Source organism: Oenanthe melanoleuca, chromosome 2, assembly GCF_029582105.1.
Source record: "Oenanthe melanoleuca isolate GR-GAL-2019-014 chromosome 2, OMel1.0, whole genome shotgun sequence".
Taxonomy (NCBI): Eukaryota; Metazoa; Chordata; class Aves; order Passeriformes; family Muscicapidae; genus Oenanthe; species Oenanthe melanoleuca.
The window spans coordinates 93993344-94009334 of record NC_079335.1 but is presented as its reverse complement, the minus strand read 5'-3'; the positions used below and the strand labels follow the sequence as shown (position 1 = coordinate 94009334).

The window sequence follows — 15991 nt, the reverse complement described above, 5'->3', positions numbered from 1 at the left end:
TTAGTGGATTGACTCTCTTAAAAGCAAACTTTGCCTCTGTAACAGATACAGCTGTTTCTGTGAGAGTGTCAGCAACATGCCACCAATTTAATTTTTCAACTTCAGGGACTGGTTGGTCTCACATGCCCTGGGTATAGGTATGTTTTCTTTGAATAGCTAGATTTATTTTTTTCTTTTCATGCAACATAATTCTAATTTTAAAAATGATCTGTTAATGTGTTCTTTTTAACAGGAGAAAGAAGCTGGAAACTAAAGTGAAAAAACTTGAAGGTAACTTTCTACATTGAGTAGGACAACAGTACAGTAACATAATCTTTTTTTTCCTTTTATGTCCAGAGGAATTGTGACATTAACTTTCATGCCCAAGGAGCAAGGCAGGCCAGTACTATGTGGGGTGCTTAGTCTCTGATTTACATCAGCCCTCCTGCAGAATGTTTTCTGCTGAGTGTCTTAGGCACAGGACATAGATGAAGTTATAAGTGAACTTCTGGTCGTGAAAGCTTCAAAGGAAGGAGTCTTACCAGGCTCTCTAGGCAACTTGATTCAGTAACATGTTTGTGCTTATAACTAGGTGGAAACTGTTTCAATTTACATGTAATGTCTACCATACCGCAGTGAATAATCTCATTCCATCTTCTTGCACCTCCTCTTGTACCTCTTGTACAGGAAAGCTGTTCTTGGATTTTTTCTATGGTTTGTTATGTTTTCCCCTCTGGCTAATTAAGTCTAGTTTGACAAGCCTGTTTTCATAGGGCATGTGCCATAGGGCATTTATTTTGGTTGGTTTGTTTGTTTGTTTGCTTGCTTTGTTTTTACATGGAGAGAAAGCATTGGCTTCATGGCACTGTGTTTTTATTTGTTTTGCTGGTAGAGAATGGATATAATACCTAAGACACTTTGAGACTTCACTTGCTGTATCATCAGTTGGCAAGGCAGATATTTACATTCATATCACACATATTATAGCTGTGCTTACTATAGTTTAAAATACAGTGAACTGAGTGACATATCTTAGTTTTAGAAACACCCTGAATCTTATTGTAAAGTGTAGAAATATAGCTGGAGAGCAGGGCTCAGAACACTGCTCAACTCATGAAGTGGATGTGCTAGGTTTGGTAGGCCACAAGCCCTGGAAAGCCTGGGCAGAACCCTGAATGGAGAAGCAAAAGGTGTGTTTGGTGTGCTTTGTTCTAGATATATCATGCACGACCATACATGCCTATGCTGGTCTGTACAGGTCTGTGCAGAGGCTCTGTGCAGAGCTCTGACTAAGTAATGTTTCTTAGAAACACCAATCGTGTGATTGTGCTATTTTTAGCTGTAGTTGAAAAGGTATAAATATTGATGTGTGAAATCAATAAATCAGCTTCATGCTTGCATCAAACGGGGGTCTCATCTCTTCGTTATGCAAGTGGGTGTCCCATCTCTTTGTTGATCACCATCATAAAGTACAGGTACAAGGTGTTTGTTTTCATGAGAATTTTGGAGTTCCACTGCAGGACAGCCAGGTTTTTTTACACACTTGCCTCCAAAATCTTGAATTCTGGCAGAACTAGAACAAAATACTGAGAGAGAATATGTGTTAGGTCCAATTTTAGTGACTATTTTATCTGTTTTTGTTTTTTTCTATGTTAATTAAGTATCTCAATCCTTGTATCTTTTGTCAGTATGAAATTTTGCCATGAACCACTCAAGGTTCCTTTTAAAAACCTTTTATTTTAATAGGCTCTCTTCTGATTTGATCAGCCGGAAGATTTAGTTTCTTTTCTTTCTCATCTGTATATAAGTCATCAAGCTGAGTTCTCAGAAGTTCTCTCAGCTGACTCTGTCACCTGAAAATTAGGAACCTCGCATTTGGTTCTCACCTACCCTGTACCCTCTATTTCCACCCATCTACACTCTTCCGAGGTGTCTGTTAGACATTAAGAGATAAGGTCCTCCTCTCTATTCGTCTTGAGTGCTCTCTGTATCTTTCTAATGGAGCTAGCTATGGTGTTTTCATCTTTGAACCAGAGCTCTTATTTAAATAAGAGGATAAAACATGTAAAAAACCACTTGCACCTCATTTTTATGTCCTTTTTTCACTTGGTGTATATTGTTCTATAGTACAATATCATTGCAATATGGCTTATTCTTCATTCTTAGATATAATTGAGAAAACTGTATAAAACTAATAAATATATTGCAGTGGTTCAAAACAGTAATAATGCAGTAGAAGGCAATATACTTGTATGCATGAGATGTTGTCTGAATGAACCAAAATATAATTTCAGTAGATCTGTATTTCACACTCTGGTTTTTGGTTGGTTTTTTTTTTTTTTTTTTTTTTTTTTTTGTAATTTGATTTGCAAACTAGTGACCAGCACCACTTAAATTAATGGCCTCTTACAGTGTAGTTTCTAAATTTAATTTTGGTTCTCTTTTTTGAAGAGGCTGCAACAAAGCATACACAGGACTTCAGACAACTGAGAACAGAAAAGAAAAGGCTTGAAAAGGAACTAAAAAAAGCACAAGTAAGGCTTTCATTGTCTTTGGACATTTTCATATTTTTGGGGGAAAGATAGAAGCTGTTAGTGTAATAGGTGCTGAAAAAACAAAATAGCATTTTTGGGGGTATATTGAGTAACTAAACACAGCAATTCACTGTAAGAGAGAAGTTTTGAAGCTGAAGAATAAACTTTGAAATGTTGATAAAGATTTCATGCTCTTTACGAGTTGATGCTCTAAAAATACGTATGACATAAAAATTCTGCATTTCTTAATTTTAACAGGGAAAACTTGATGGTGTAATTAAAGAGAAGTGCAGAAAATGTAAGTATTTACCTTTGAATGCCTTCAAATATTTATATGTGGTATTGTTCTATAACATTTACTTTCCACCTCTCCTCTTTCTAATAGTTAAACATGCAGAAACTCAGAGTTCAAGTGAAGACCTTGCAACAGGTATAGACAAAGGTAAGACTTTTTTCAAGTCCATTTTCTGTGTGGAAAGAATTGTTACAAATTTATTGCAGCTCTTCTGGAGTTGCATTTTTGGAAACAGAGGATACTGCCAAAATGCTATAAGAGCAGATATGGTTGACCCAAGTAGGTTACACTGATGAAGGACCAATGCAGTAGATTACTATTTTCAGTTTTTTCAGTAAGGAAAACTCTTGATTCATAGAAATGACTAGTCTACAGGCATGTATGAAGTCAGCTGATATGCAATTATAAAACAGAATGCAAACACTAAAAAAATACTAACAATCCCTCTGAAGCTCACTGAAATCATAAAACACCAAATAGGAGAGTAATATGCTAAAATTTCTATATGAGACTTGAAAATCAAGTGGAAATACAGGAGGTAATAACTGTATTTTATCTTGTTGATATTTTTTCCCTCTAATGATCTAAAATATATGCTACAAATTACATCAATCTAACTGTAATGGAGTAAAGTCTTTCAAAAGCTCCTGTAACGTACTGAGGCCAAATTTCAGGCAAATTTATTTTTTCCTATTTTTTGCAGTCTTTTAAAGTGCTGGTACTGCTTTTGAACTGTTTAGATATTCTGAAGGCCATTTTGAGGCAAATGAACATCACTGTTCTACTTCTTGCTTTGCAATAGGTTCGTTGCAGAAATTAATTTTTTTGTAAAAGCCACACCTTGTCAGTTTCTGTGTGTCTTGGCATATTTTTTACTTTTGGATTGTACTGAATTGGTACCAAATTTAATCCTTTGATTTTAAATTAATGGCATAATAGGAAAATTAATATCTGAGCATTTATTTGAGCTTCAAATAGCAGCAAGGATTTATTAGTAATGATTAAATAATAGTGTTGTTACTAGCTTTTTAGCAAAATTTGGTAAATTTTCCTCTTACATGCTGACGTTTTTTTAATATGCCTCTTCAGAAAATAATAGCAGTTTGCTGTGGCCTTCAACTTAGAAAATTTGCACAAAAAACAGTCTCAGTTCCTGATTGTTGGTTTGTTGGATCTGATGATAGTTTTGGCATAAGTAGTTGAGGTGCCTTCTGTGTTAAGGTTTTGGGTTGTTCTTCCCTCTCCACCTGCTCTTCTCTCTGAAACTAGGTTGTTTGACATCAGCTAGCAATAGTGCCATCATGACTGTAGACACAGTCACCTGGTGTTGTGGCCTGATACGTGGTGGTATTACATGATAAAATTAAGATGAATTATTTCTGAGTGAGCATAGATGTGATACACATCTCCCTAGAAGATTTTCTCCTACGTTCATGTAACTTGCTCTGTTTTACAAAGCTATTTAATTTCACTAATGCTACATTTGAATCTCCTTTACATTTTATTCTGGGGGCTGTTATAACTTTTTGCAGTACTTCCTATAAAAAGGAACAGCTAAAGCATTCTCCAGCTGTTCCTTTAGTCTGCTATGTGGATGTGGCCAGTACAGGATCCATTCTCTAACAGGCATCTAGCATTTCTCTTTCACTGAAGTTTGTACCTTGTCTTAATTTTTTTGTGGGTACTTTATATTTAGTTGTAGGCATGTCTGTGTTCTGAGTAAAATAAACATAAATTCTTAGTTCAGTTTTATCAATTTATTTTAAATAAATATTTTTATTTGTTTATTTTAACAGGAAGAGTGAAGCTTTTATTAGAAGAACTCTGGATGTGCATTGACAGTGCAACAGCAAAAAGAGAGAATGAGAAAAGTGATCTTGTCTTAGGTACAGTGGCATGCAAAGTCTTGAAATTTTCTTGACGCTGGTTTTTTTTTTTTTTGACCAAAAGGCAATATTGGTATTGGTATTTCTTTCAGGTCCTATTTGGAATAAGGAATGGTCTGACAAAAGAAGACTAACTGTTACAGAAGGTAAGTTCCAGATGGATAGTGACTGCATAACAGTCTTTTGAAAGACCTAAATACTTTCCTTGGTGTTTGTGTGGTCAAGTACACATGTGATTAGAATATCTGAAAATAATTCCAATATTAATTTGGATGGGTAAGTAAACTTGAACTGTCTTCTGATAAAAAGCTATTATACTTTGCTGTTACAATCAAGGAATCAGTTTCTTTTACTGTTTGTAAGTAGTCAAAACTCATCTCATGTTTAAAACATTGTCTTGGTTTGAAAGGCAGGTGTCTGCTAAGGAAGGTAGGACCCTCCCTTGCAATGGAAAACGTAAGCCCCTTCCCTCCGAATTATTATAACCTTGAAATTAAGGGGCTCTCAGGCAAAGATATGAGGATAGGATTAACAGTTCTTTACTAGTATGTATAATAAAGCAAGCAACAACAGCTACAGCATGCACAGCAAACAAACCCCCCAGGCGCAGTGCCAGCCTTCTCTGGGCTGTGGGGCCCTTTCCCCTCTGGTGCAGTTCCGGTCACAGCCGCCAGGGGCGCTGGTGGCTCCCGGCCGGGCAGGGCGGGTGCGATGATTCCCCCGCGCCTGCAGGGGGCGCTGTGGCAGCACACGGCGATGGCGGCTCGGCCCAGATGGGAAGGGATGGGAGAGAGGATTTGCTTCACAAACCCCTGGGGCAGTCGGTCCCAGTGCCCCAACAGGACTTGGGAGCAGCAAGCTGGGAGGGAAGGATGTCTTGGCAGGCAGGGGTTGTGGGGTTACAGTGCAGCAAAAAACTCAGAGCAAGGCTGAAGAAACAGGGGCAGCTCCCAGCAGGGCAGGAAGAGGCGAGCTCAGGATCCCGGGCACCCGAGCAGATGGTGATAGGGCCCTTTTTTTAGTGGGGTGGGTGCTAATATGGTCCCAGCTCTGTGACTGCTCTCACAAGCAGAAGCTCACCCCATGGCAGAAGAAGTAGCTGTGGGCTGGGCTACGGTGGCAGCAGTGAATTCCTTTCCCCAAGCAGCAGCTCTGACTGTCTTCCTCTGAAGCAGAGAGAGAGCCAGAGAGCCAGCAGCTGCCCCAGGCCCATCTTTTCTCTTTCATCAGCCCAATTCTAGAGATATCTCCTTTTCTTAAGTACCCAGTCATTAATGTTTCCTAGCAATTTATGGGAAAAAAATTCTATAAGTAAAAAGGAACAAAAGGAAAGAAACCTAATCTCCAACAAAAAAATTATTATATCATTATAAATTCTGTAGTATGTAATGTGAATGATGGTGCATATGGGCTCTTTTTAGTCTGAAAGAAATATGTGATAATTTCATTGAATTACAAAGTTTAAGAAGCTGTTGCCTCAATTTTCTTCATTGTAATGTGATATTCAGATAATAATAAAAAATAATCTGAGTAATTCTCATGTATATTCACTGCAAACTTCAACTGCTTCAACTGATATTTTCTTTTTGCACTCAAGAGTAATAATAGGTCCCTTGAAACTACATTCATTTCTGTGTTGTATCTCTGGAATGTTTTTATTAAGCTTTTTTTTTTTTTCCAAGTTCTCTACTACTTTGATTTTTCTGTAACTAAAGGTGTAGAGATATGGCCTAGGATAGGTACCCAGCAGCATTAAGAGCTTTGAAGATAAGCTTTTCCAAGACCCTGTTAAGTCTGAAAATTTGCTGCTAGTGTAGATCCCTCTGAATCTGGCCTCAGATGTGTTCTAAGGAATCTACTTAAGAGGGGCCAAAATATAAGGACCAGCTCATAAACCTGTTAGTCAGCCTTACTTCCATGAGTTTAATGCATCAGATACAAGGCTTCAGCTCCAAAACTGGAGCTAGGCACTTGTGCCCTGCAAGTCTGAATTTAATGTCTTGGTCAAGGGTCAATCAAATGACAGGAACAAGCACAAGAAACTGAAGAGTTTGATATATATGTAATTTTAGGGATATCAAGTTCCAGAGTAATCCCTTTGCCATCCATCAAAAGAAGAACTTAAGATTCCAGAAGTTTTGTTCCATCTTCCCAACTCTTATCTTCTTAAGGAAATGACAATACTTTCATAAAAGGAAGCAATTATCTGTAACAGTCTCCTCTAGCCAGTCCTCCTTTCTACCTACTTCATTGTGGAGAAAATTCTAAGCTTAGAATGTGCTTTTGTTGGAATGGTTAGATTTCATAGAAATAAATATTTCATTCTGTTACTGGTTTATTTTTTTTTTCCCATTTCAAGCCTAGAACAGCCATCTTGTTATTTAGCCTCTTATGAAAATGGGAGTTATCTTGAATTAGTAATAACAAAATGCTTATGTGTACAGGTACAGTCTTCTAGAAAAAAAAAGGATCTTAATGAGTTTGCCCTGATTTCTTGTTCCGTATTATAATAGTTTCAATTTAGAGGGCAGATCAGCATCTTTTCCAGAGAATGTCAGTACATCTAATGCCTGGATCTGGCCTTTCAGAAATGTACTTCTTATGACAGATTTCTTAGTATATTCAAATGTGCTGTAAAATACCCAAAGCTTTGCACTATGATCAGTGTCTTCCCTGTTCTGCTAAGGTTGATACTACTTTGAATGGTTTTCATGAAGAATGTGTTCATATATAAAAATTGGAAGACTCATGAGGTTTTCCAAATGCGCTGTTGTGAAAGCCTCATAGCATAATGGAGGGTTGCCAAACCAAATTTAAAGGCATTTAGACAAATTGTTACAAATCTACAAGTAATAAAGTTGACAATACCTGCATCTGACCATCAGACCAGTAACCTTAGGTCATAATAAGACATTGATGGTCTTTTAGTCTTTGGAAAACTTTATCTCATCTAGTTGGGGCATAAAATCACCTACATTGTGAGTAAACATATAATGAAATATTTTAAGAATCTTGCAGCTGGATGCTGAATATTTTGGTAATTTGGGTTCTCTAACGTGCTCTGTTCATATGTTATGGTGAGATGAACTGAAGAAACATGCTAGGACTCTGTCTGTGAGGAGCCAAGTCTCTTCAAGAGGTATTCTGTAAGTGGGTTCTGAGCTAAATTTGGCTTACTACTGAGCTATACCCATCTTATCTGCTCATCTGTTTAGGTATACAGGATAGGGGAGAAGCTGCATGTAGATTTTAAATGCAGGGATGGAAAGGAGTACACTAGAGTTGTCTGTTTTAAAATCAGATAAAAGGAGATAAAACCAGTGATATTATATGTAAAACACAAACATGAGACTGAATCCCTGAGGATATGTGTGTTTTATGGTCTTGAGATTAAAGTCCATAGCACATGAGTGCTTTGAGAAGCAGACTTCTTTTCTGTCTTGTAAAACATGAAAATATCTCAAGATAACACCTTGAGATGTAACATAATACAGTATAACATACTTAGTTTTGGGTATGCAGTGTTCACCATAGTTATTTGTTTCATGTCATGGAATATGTGGATTTGTTGTCTCAGAAAGCAGAATATTGTCTGTAGCTTCAAAGAATAATTAGCATATGAACCATCCTGAAATCCACAATTGGAAACAGGTTGAAAAATTCTGCCTCATTGTCAGTGCATTGAAAAGTTTCTGTGGAGGATTTTTTTCTCAGAGAAACACCACTGTTTGTTCTTGAGCACTGTGTAGTTGCTACTGCCAGGCATCTGCAGTCACTGCAGATGTTTTGCTGTAAATCAGATGAGATTCTATGGCTAGATTATTTATTTTTATATAATACCACATCTTAATCTGTCCGTCTTGAGAGGAAAAAAGCCATAAGACTTGTTTCAAAAAGTTGCTTTGTTGCTTGGAGTGAGGATAGGGCAACTTGCAATAGTGAATTGCCTTGCAATGTGCCCAATCAAGAGTAAAGCTTTCAGTTGTAAAATTCAGTTTGTTTAGTATCAGGCTGATGAGTTTCTCCCTGCTCCTGGTGTCCAGTGCAGCAGTTGAGACTTTTACATGGAGTTGCTACATGAAGTGACTGAGATGGATCTTTGAAATAGGCTTATCTATCCATTTTTCTAATTACTCCTTTAGTGGTGTGATGTATTAGAATGTGCTTAAAAGTTTTGGATCACTGAGGAGGTTATTTTGACCCATGAAGTTAAAGTAATATTTTTTAATATGATACTACCATTGATACTGCTTTGGAATATCTGTGCAAGTTCTGGTAGTAGGTTTACACAGGGAGTAGTAAAGAAACACACAATATTTAAAGAACAAACAATTTAAAAGCATATGCATATTAAATCATAAACTAGAAATGTAGCTAAGAGCTCCCTTGTCGTATTTATGGCAGGGTATAATTATAACTTGCTTGGAAGTACAGCTGCTGGTTCAAACCTGCAGGTTGCTTTAAGATGAGAATTACACCTGAGTGGGGAATGTCTGTGCACGGTTGTCTGACATTTCAGGACTGAGTTACTGGGCAAAGACTGAAACAAAACATATGGACCTTCAATCCTACCAAGAAGATCCTTCCTGATAAGAAAAACAGGAGATGTTTTAATGATCCAAGTCAGAAAGCGTTTGGGGAGAAGCTTTTTGCACACGCATATGCCATTTTCGTGAAAAAGTATTGTGAATAACGCCATCTCTATAAGGAAAGCATTTCTGAAAGTGACTAAGATCTTCTATGGAAACATCACTTGAAAATATGGTGTTACATTTTTATTACTATTATATATTATGTCCGTAAACAAAAATAGGAGGGTCAAAATTATTAACAATATTTTTCTGTCTTAGACACTGTGCAAATCCACCAAAAGATCAAGAAGCGTGACGGCAAAATGCTACCTTCATGTTCTTCAGTGAAAAATGCTGTAAAGCAAAATTCCGCTACAGCAATGATAATTCCAACAAGTACTGAGCCTTTTGAAAATAATTGTACTGAGAACAGCACTACTGAAGAATGTCTGCACAGTGATGAGGATAAAACTATAGATGCGATAATACAGACAGGCATGAAGCACAGCACTTCAGACTTCTCTGATGAGGAGCAGAGAGACCCAGGTGGAAATGTGATGGATATATTGAACTGGGCCAGACCTCTCCCTGCTCTGCTTTCACCAATACAACTTTCACCACTGAGTAGACAGGTGGGTTTCAGGATGCGCCTGACTTGGCACTTAATTTGGTCTTAAAATTACTGAAAAAATAATGATTTTATATTCCTGGGCTTTTTTTTTAATTAATTATTATTAGTTACTCATGCACTGAAACAGTCTCCATGTGTTTAGATCCATATGGATACTTCTTTAATCTTGTAGCATACTGCCAGAGGAAGGGAGCAAAAACATAATCTTCAGAAGTATATATGTCATGGTTTAACCCCTGTCAACAACTAAGTACCACACAACTGCTTGCTGAGTTCCCCACCAGCAGGATCCTGGGGAGAATTGGAAGAGTAAAAGTGAGAAAACGTGCGTTGAGAGGAAGACAGTTTAATAGGAAAAGCTGTGCATGCAAGCAAAGCAGAACAAGAAATTCATTCACTCTTTCACATGAGCAGGCAGGTCAACAGGGCTCCATCCTGCATAACAGTGACTTGGGAAAATAAATGTCATCACTCCAAGTGTCCCACCCTTCCTTCTTTCCCTCTCTTTATATGTTCAGTGTGGTGCCATAATGGTACGGGATGTCTCTTTGGTCTGTTGGGGTCAGCTGCCCCAGCTGTGTCTCCTCCCAGCTTCCCATGCACCCCCAGTGCCCTTACCAGTGTGGCAGTAGGAGAAGCAGAAAAGCCCTTGATGCAGTGCAAGCACTACTCAGTAATATTGAAAACATCTTTATATTATTGACACTGTTTTCATCCAAATCATACCCTCACAATAGCTACTGTGAAGAAAATTAACTATCCTAGCCAAAACCAGTACACAGTCACCTATGTCTTAACTTTCTGTCATGATTTCCCAGTGGTGCACACTTAAAGTCCCAATTTGTGTTCAATATAAGCATGGCTTTCATAGCAAAATTCCAGAGCTTGAAAGTTAAATGCTACTCAGATGCTCTTTTCCAGTAATTTTAGAATGCAAGTAGGTACTTTTTACAGAGGTACTGTCATTTACTATGAAGAACAATGATGGAGAAGGTTGCAACTTTGTTGACCAGCCTTAATCTCTCAAAACCACTGCATGTCAGTGTACTTGTTTAGGAAAGAATGTCCTAAAAATGATACTAGGGTTTAGATTATTAAATTATTATTACTATTTTGTTTTTTTGATTGAAGGATATGTTGTTTGGAGAAATCACTTGTTCCAGTGATGAAGAAGATGATTGCAGTACTTCTGCAGTGGAGGGTATTTTACAAGAAGACCAAGTTCAGCCTCCGAGATGTAATGTAATCAGCCCCAGTGATGAGTGTAACAGACAGTGCAAATCATGTGAGCATGGTTTTGATGCAGAAATCTCACTTAATCTGACTTGGAATGAAAAGAGTACTCATATCAATCCAAATATGTCAAGCAAGGAGGAGAGAGATGCTGAAAGAAAGCAAGCTGAAGGTGCTACTCTAATTACAAACATGGAAACTAACAAAGATTGTTTGGAGGAGAATTTTGAGGATATGGAAACTGAGAACAGAGAACTGACTGGAGCAACAGCACATGAACCAGAAGACATGGAAGAACAGAAAGGAGATGGTGAGGATATGGACTGTGAAAAGGGAGATTCTTCAGCAGATTCTATATTACAAAGTTGCAAGCCTCAGAATCAGATAGAAAAATGTAGTCTGGTAGAGCAAACAGAAGAGAATGTAACCTTAAGTAGAGCTGCTGATAATGAGGGTGCACGTAAAAAATGTGGTGAATTAGTGAATGCAGAGAAGTTAGTAGCACAGAGAGAAACTCCCAGAGAAGCATCTATTCCACAAAGTATTACTCATTCCCTATCTGAGCAATGCACTGTGCTTCAAAGAGAAGATGCTGAGGAAAATTCTGATGTGTTGATAGAAAATAAAGTGGTTGAAAATAAATCAAAAAATATAATCAAATTAGCTAATATGGTTGGAGCTACTGAGATCTGTGCATACTCTCAGTGCTCTGAAATAAAACATGACAGTGAAGAAATTCTGGAGAAACAACATATGCAAACAAAAGACCAAGTGAACAGAGAATGTGAACCAGAGACTGTTAAAGTCTCGAGGCATTACGTACCCGTATCTGCTACTGAAGGAACCAGAACTTTATTGTCAGTCTTTCCAAAAGATGAACAGCTAAAAATTGAAGACATGAATAGAACTCCAACTACTGAACTAGCTATGAAATTTAACAAAGGAAGTGTTCTAGAAGTAGCTGAAATGTCAGAGCTACTCCCTAGTACAGAAAATGTAAAAGTAGTAGATAAAAAGGAGGAGGTATACTTACAAAGCAAACCACATCACGAGGAAGATGGTAATAATTTATCTCAAAGGAAGTCAAACTTGGAAAATATACTTGCACTACCAAAGACAGCACACATTATTGGTGCAGAAAGCAGTGTAGCTAAGTGTGAATCCTCTGTGATCGATTTCACAGAAGTGAATGGTGAAATAAAACAATCTGAAAATGTATGCAATACGTTAGAATGTGGGCAGTCCAAATCTCAAAACTTTAGAGTATGTGAATCTCTAGAGACTGAAGTCAAAGTTAATCTAGAAGATTGTGGGGGGGAAAGCAGTGAGTTGTTAGCAAGAGAAGGTACTACTGCATCTATCTTAGTAGAAAGTAATCCTGCTTCTCAGGAACGGTTTGCAAAACCTCTGACTCAGCTCTTGATAACTGAAAATGTTAAATGTGATGAAAAAGAAGGAAAATTAAATAAACAAAGCAAGGAATTGATGAATGAGACTTGTTCCAGTTCACTGAAGTGGGAAAAGAATGTTGAGAAGAAAAATAATGTTTTGGAGATCATTCACCAGCCTGCCTTAGAAATGGATTATAGGAGTGGCTTGGATTTTTCTACTCAAAAGGACTTGGAGAAATGCTGTATAAATAATGAGGAAAACAATTCTCCTGTGCAAGTGGAAATTGAGTTGGAATCCACAAGACCTCCTGATCTAAATTTCAGTCTTCAGAAAGTTGTTGCTTTCCTCAAAACTAACTTTGCGGGAAAGGCTGATTTTTCCTGTACTTGGGAAAACAAAGGACATACAAATTCTATTAAGAGTAGTATGTGTAACTCCTCTTCAGAAAACTTAGAAGAGAGTGCTGAGATTCTGTCTGCTGAAAAAGTCAACATGGGCAACGAACTGGGCTGTCCTGAGAGAGAATATGTACACAAAAATGAAGTGGAAACTTCAGATAAGGAGCAGCCAGTAGATAAAGAACCTCAGGCATCTGTTAAATCGCAGGTCATGCATGCAAACTCTTATAAGAACGATTTTCTCCTCCGAAAGTTTGATTGTCAAAAATCAGGATGCAGGACTTCTATGTGGAAGGTTAGAACAAATCCTTCTAGAACTGATTCACTTACAGGTGGGGGAGAAAGTAAAGAACTGAGTAGTTCTGAGAGTTCTGGGAAAAATGCCATAGTAAGGTGTAAAAGTGATTTTGATATGCCAGAGCAGAGCAGTGACTCTGAAGAGAAAGACTGTTCTATACAAAATGTTAAGTATGTGAAGTGTTCTGAATGTGTTCCAATGTTCAGAAACAAACTGAGAGCTTCCAGGAGAATTGCAGTGGATGCTCTGGAAATGGGTGCAATTGTTGATGCTGATTACCAAGTTTGCGAGCTTCATTCAATGATGCACCCAGGAAATACTTTCACAGTTAGTCACTTAAAAGCAGGCACTCTCGTGGGTATGAATTCACACTCTGAACCAAACAACACTGAAGATACTGCAAATGATTGGTCAAGTGTGACTGGGGAGGGTTATCCTGAAGACTCAGCCTCTTGGAAAACTGAATGTATATTAGTAACCTCTGAAAATACTGAGAGTGCTAATGAACTCATGGTGGAGTCTAACATAGCTAGATGCATCAGTAACAGTGAGGAAAGTCTATTAAAATCTGAAACATCAAAAGAAAGCCCTGTGATGCCAAATGCTTTCAAAAGTAGATTATCACTATGCAAGATGTTAAGCAGATTCTCAGAAAATTGCAGGCTGACTGTAAAAACCAGTAAATTAAATACAAGAATGTTAGCACTTGGCAGTTTCTTAGAAAAAAGTGATTCTGCAAAACTTCAGTCAAATGGGGAACAAAGTCTATTACACAGCGTTGATATGGGGGTCTCAGTGTTTGAAGAATATAATAATAATCAAACTTACACTGCTTGCAACACAGGAGAAAGCAGCACTGATATTGTCATAGATAGTGGTAGAAAAAAGATTTTATTCAAGTATCTTCCAAATCCAGCCCCCTCTGATGCAAGGTGCGGTTGTCAGAGAGTTGGGCAGCTTTCTGAACCACAAAAGACAGTGGAATCAGAGTCTTGTGTTCTCAAAAAAAGCAATAAATTGAAGTGTAAAGAGCAAGAACCATCTGAAATCTTGACTGTTTCTACCAAGACAGCTGCCCAAGTAATGCATACTAAGCTATCAAAGAAACTCTTGCAAGGTAAAAGAAAAAGAAAGACTCCTAAAGTTACTCAGCCAGTTCTTGCAAATGCTAATACTTCTGTGGCAACAAAATGCTCATCTGAGATGATAAATAAAATCAGGGAAGAGATAGGTCCTCCTCTGCCCCCCTTGCTACTACCTCTGATTGCTACTCCTCCAAAAACTGCCTGTACTGTGTCCCCAGTAATGTCTTCTACAAGTCAGTCCTCTTTGCTTTCCCCTCTTGATGACCTGATATCCCCACTACGTGAAACTCCTATTCTTCCTCTCGTGTCTCCATTAACAGATACTCCAACAGTAAAATCTGCTCTTTTATTTTCTCCTCCCTCACCCTCAGAAATGGCAGTAGGTAGAAGGATTCGCTCCTCACCTTTGAAATTTTGTACTTCCATTCCAAAGCATGCACTTCCCGTTCCGGGAAGATTTCCTCTCTTCGCAGCAGTTAGTGCTGGTCCTGGTGCTCCTCAGGAGAACTCTGTGAAAATATTGGACACTATGTATCCAGAGCTTTCTGCAAGGGCAAGGACACTAAACATTCTGAAAGGCAATATTCAGCTTAACCGATGTGCTTTTTCAGACAGCCAAAGTTTGCCAGGACCTGTGTCTCAAACAGGTGGATTCAAAGCAATTGCATCTACATCAACTGCTTTTGTTAAAGCTGGGAGCAATTTGAAATCTGATAGTAGCAAAGATGAAGACAAAGATGTGCAAAATCAGCAATTGTTTTCAAGGTCATCAAATCATCTTGAAAAAAGGACACTATTGCAGGTACCTATGCCAAGAAGTGCCAAAAGACTGAGGCTGGACAGTGAACCATCAAGGATGGACCCCACTGATATAACTGCTGTCAGAAATACTAAAAATACCATCTCTGAAATGCAGGAGGCTTTCCATGGTAAAAGCGATGAGATCAGTGATTCATCACAGAGCTCCAATTTAGAAGAGTCACTACCAGTAAAGAAGGATCCTGACTGCCAGAAAATTTCTTTGGCATTGAAGAAAGTTTCTGAATCCTGTTTTGACTTGTTACCAGTTATTAAAGGTCATGTGTATGTTGGTAATATCTCGAAGATTCCAGTAATGAGAGATGAAGAGAAAGAAGTTGTCTATGAATTTGCTATAAAAAACAAGGTAATTTTAAATTTTATGGTTTAATAATCACTTGTATGCAGATGGAAAGAGTATGTTTTAGTATTTGAATTCTCAATTGTTCTGGCAATCTCCTGCGTGAAAGTGTAGTCTTGAAAGGTAATTAGAAATCTAAATTTGTATAACATAAGAAAATACAGAACTGCACATGAAATTACTGTTCAGTAATTGTCCAAGATGCAAAACTGCATTTATAAATACACATGCTTTTCTGATATATGCATAAACCACTTTATTTTTGCAGCACTTTTTTAAGTGGATAGTATTAACAGTTGTAGGAGTTCCTCCAAAATTATTCTATTTTTTTTTAATTAAAAAAGAGAAACTTCATTGTATATACTGGTATACAATTTCATTCTATGTTTCCCTTTACTATTCTATATCAGGTTATTAAATTTAATTTTATTGGAAAATTCTTCTGCTCTTCAGAGCTTCCTTAGCATCAGTGGTGAAAAATTTTGCTTCAGTTGCCATCTTTCTCATAGATAATTTGTAGTCTACAGCAG

General features: G+C 37.7%; 1 protein-coding gene across 1 annotated transcript in view; it reads left to right on the top strand.

Moving 5' to 3' along the window:
• ICE1 (interactor of little elongation complex ELL subunit 1) overlaps positions 1-15991 on the top strand; it is a 37487-nt gene that overhangs the window by 10210 nt on the left and 11286 nt on the right. Inside the window, exons 7-14 of the mRNA XM_056484453.1 lie at positions 233-270; positions 2431-2513; positions 2772-2811; positions 2899-2955; positions 4605-4694; positions 4787-4840; positions 9545-9897; positions 11028-15467. Coding sequence (XP_056340428.1) covers positions 233-270; positions 2431-2513; positions 2772-2811; positions 2899-2955; positions 4605-4694; positions 4787-4840; positions 9545-9897; positions 11028-15467 — 5155 coding nt within the window. The remainder of the gene's footprint in view (positions 1-232; positions 271-2430; positions 2514-2771; positions 2812-2898; positions 2956-4604; positions 4695-4786; positions 4841-9544; positions 9898-11027; positions 15468-15991) is intronic.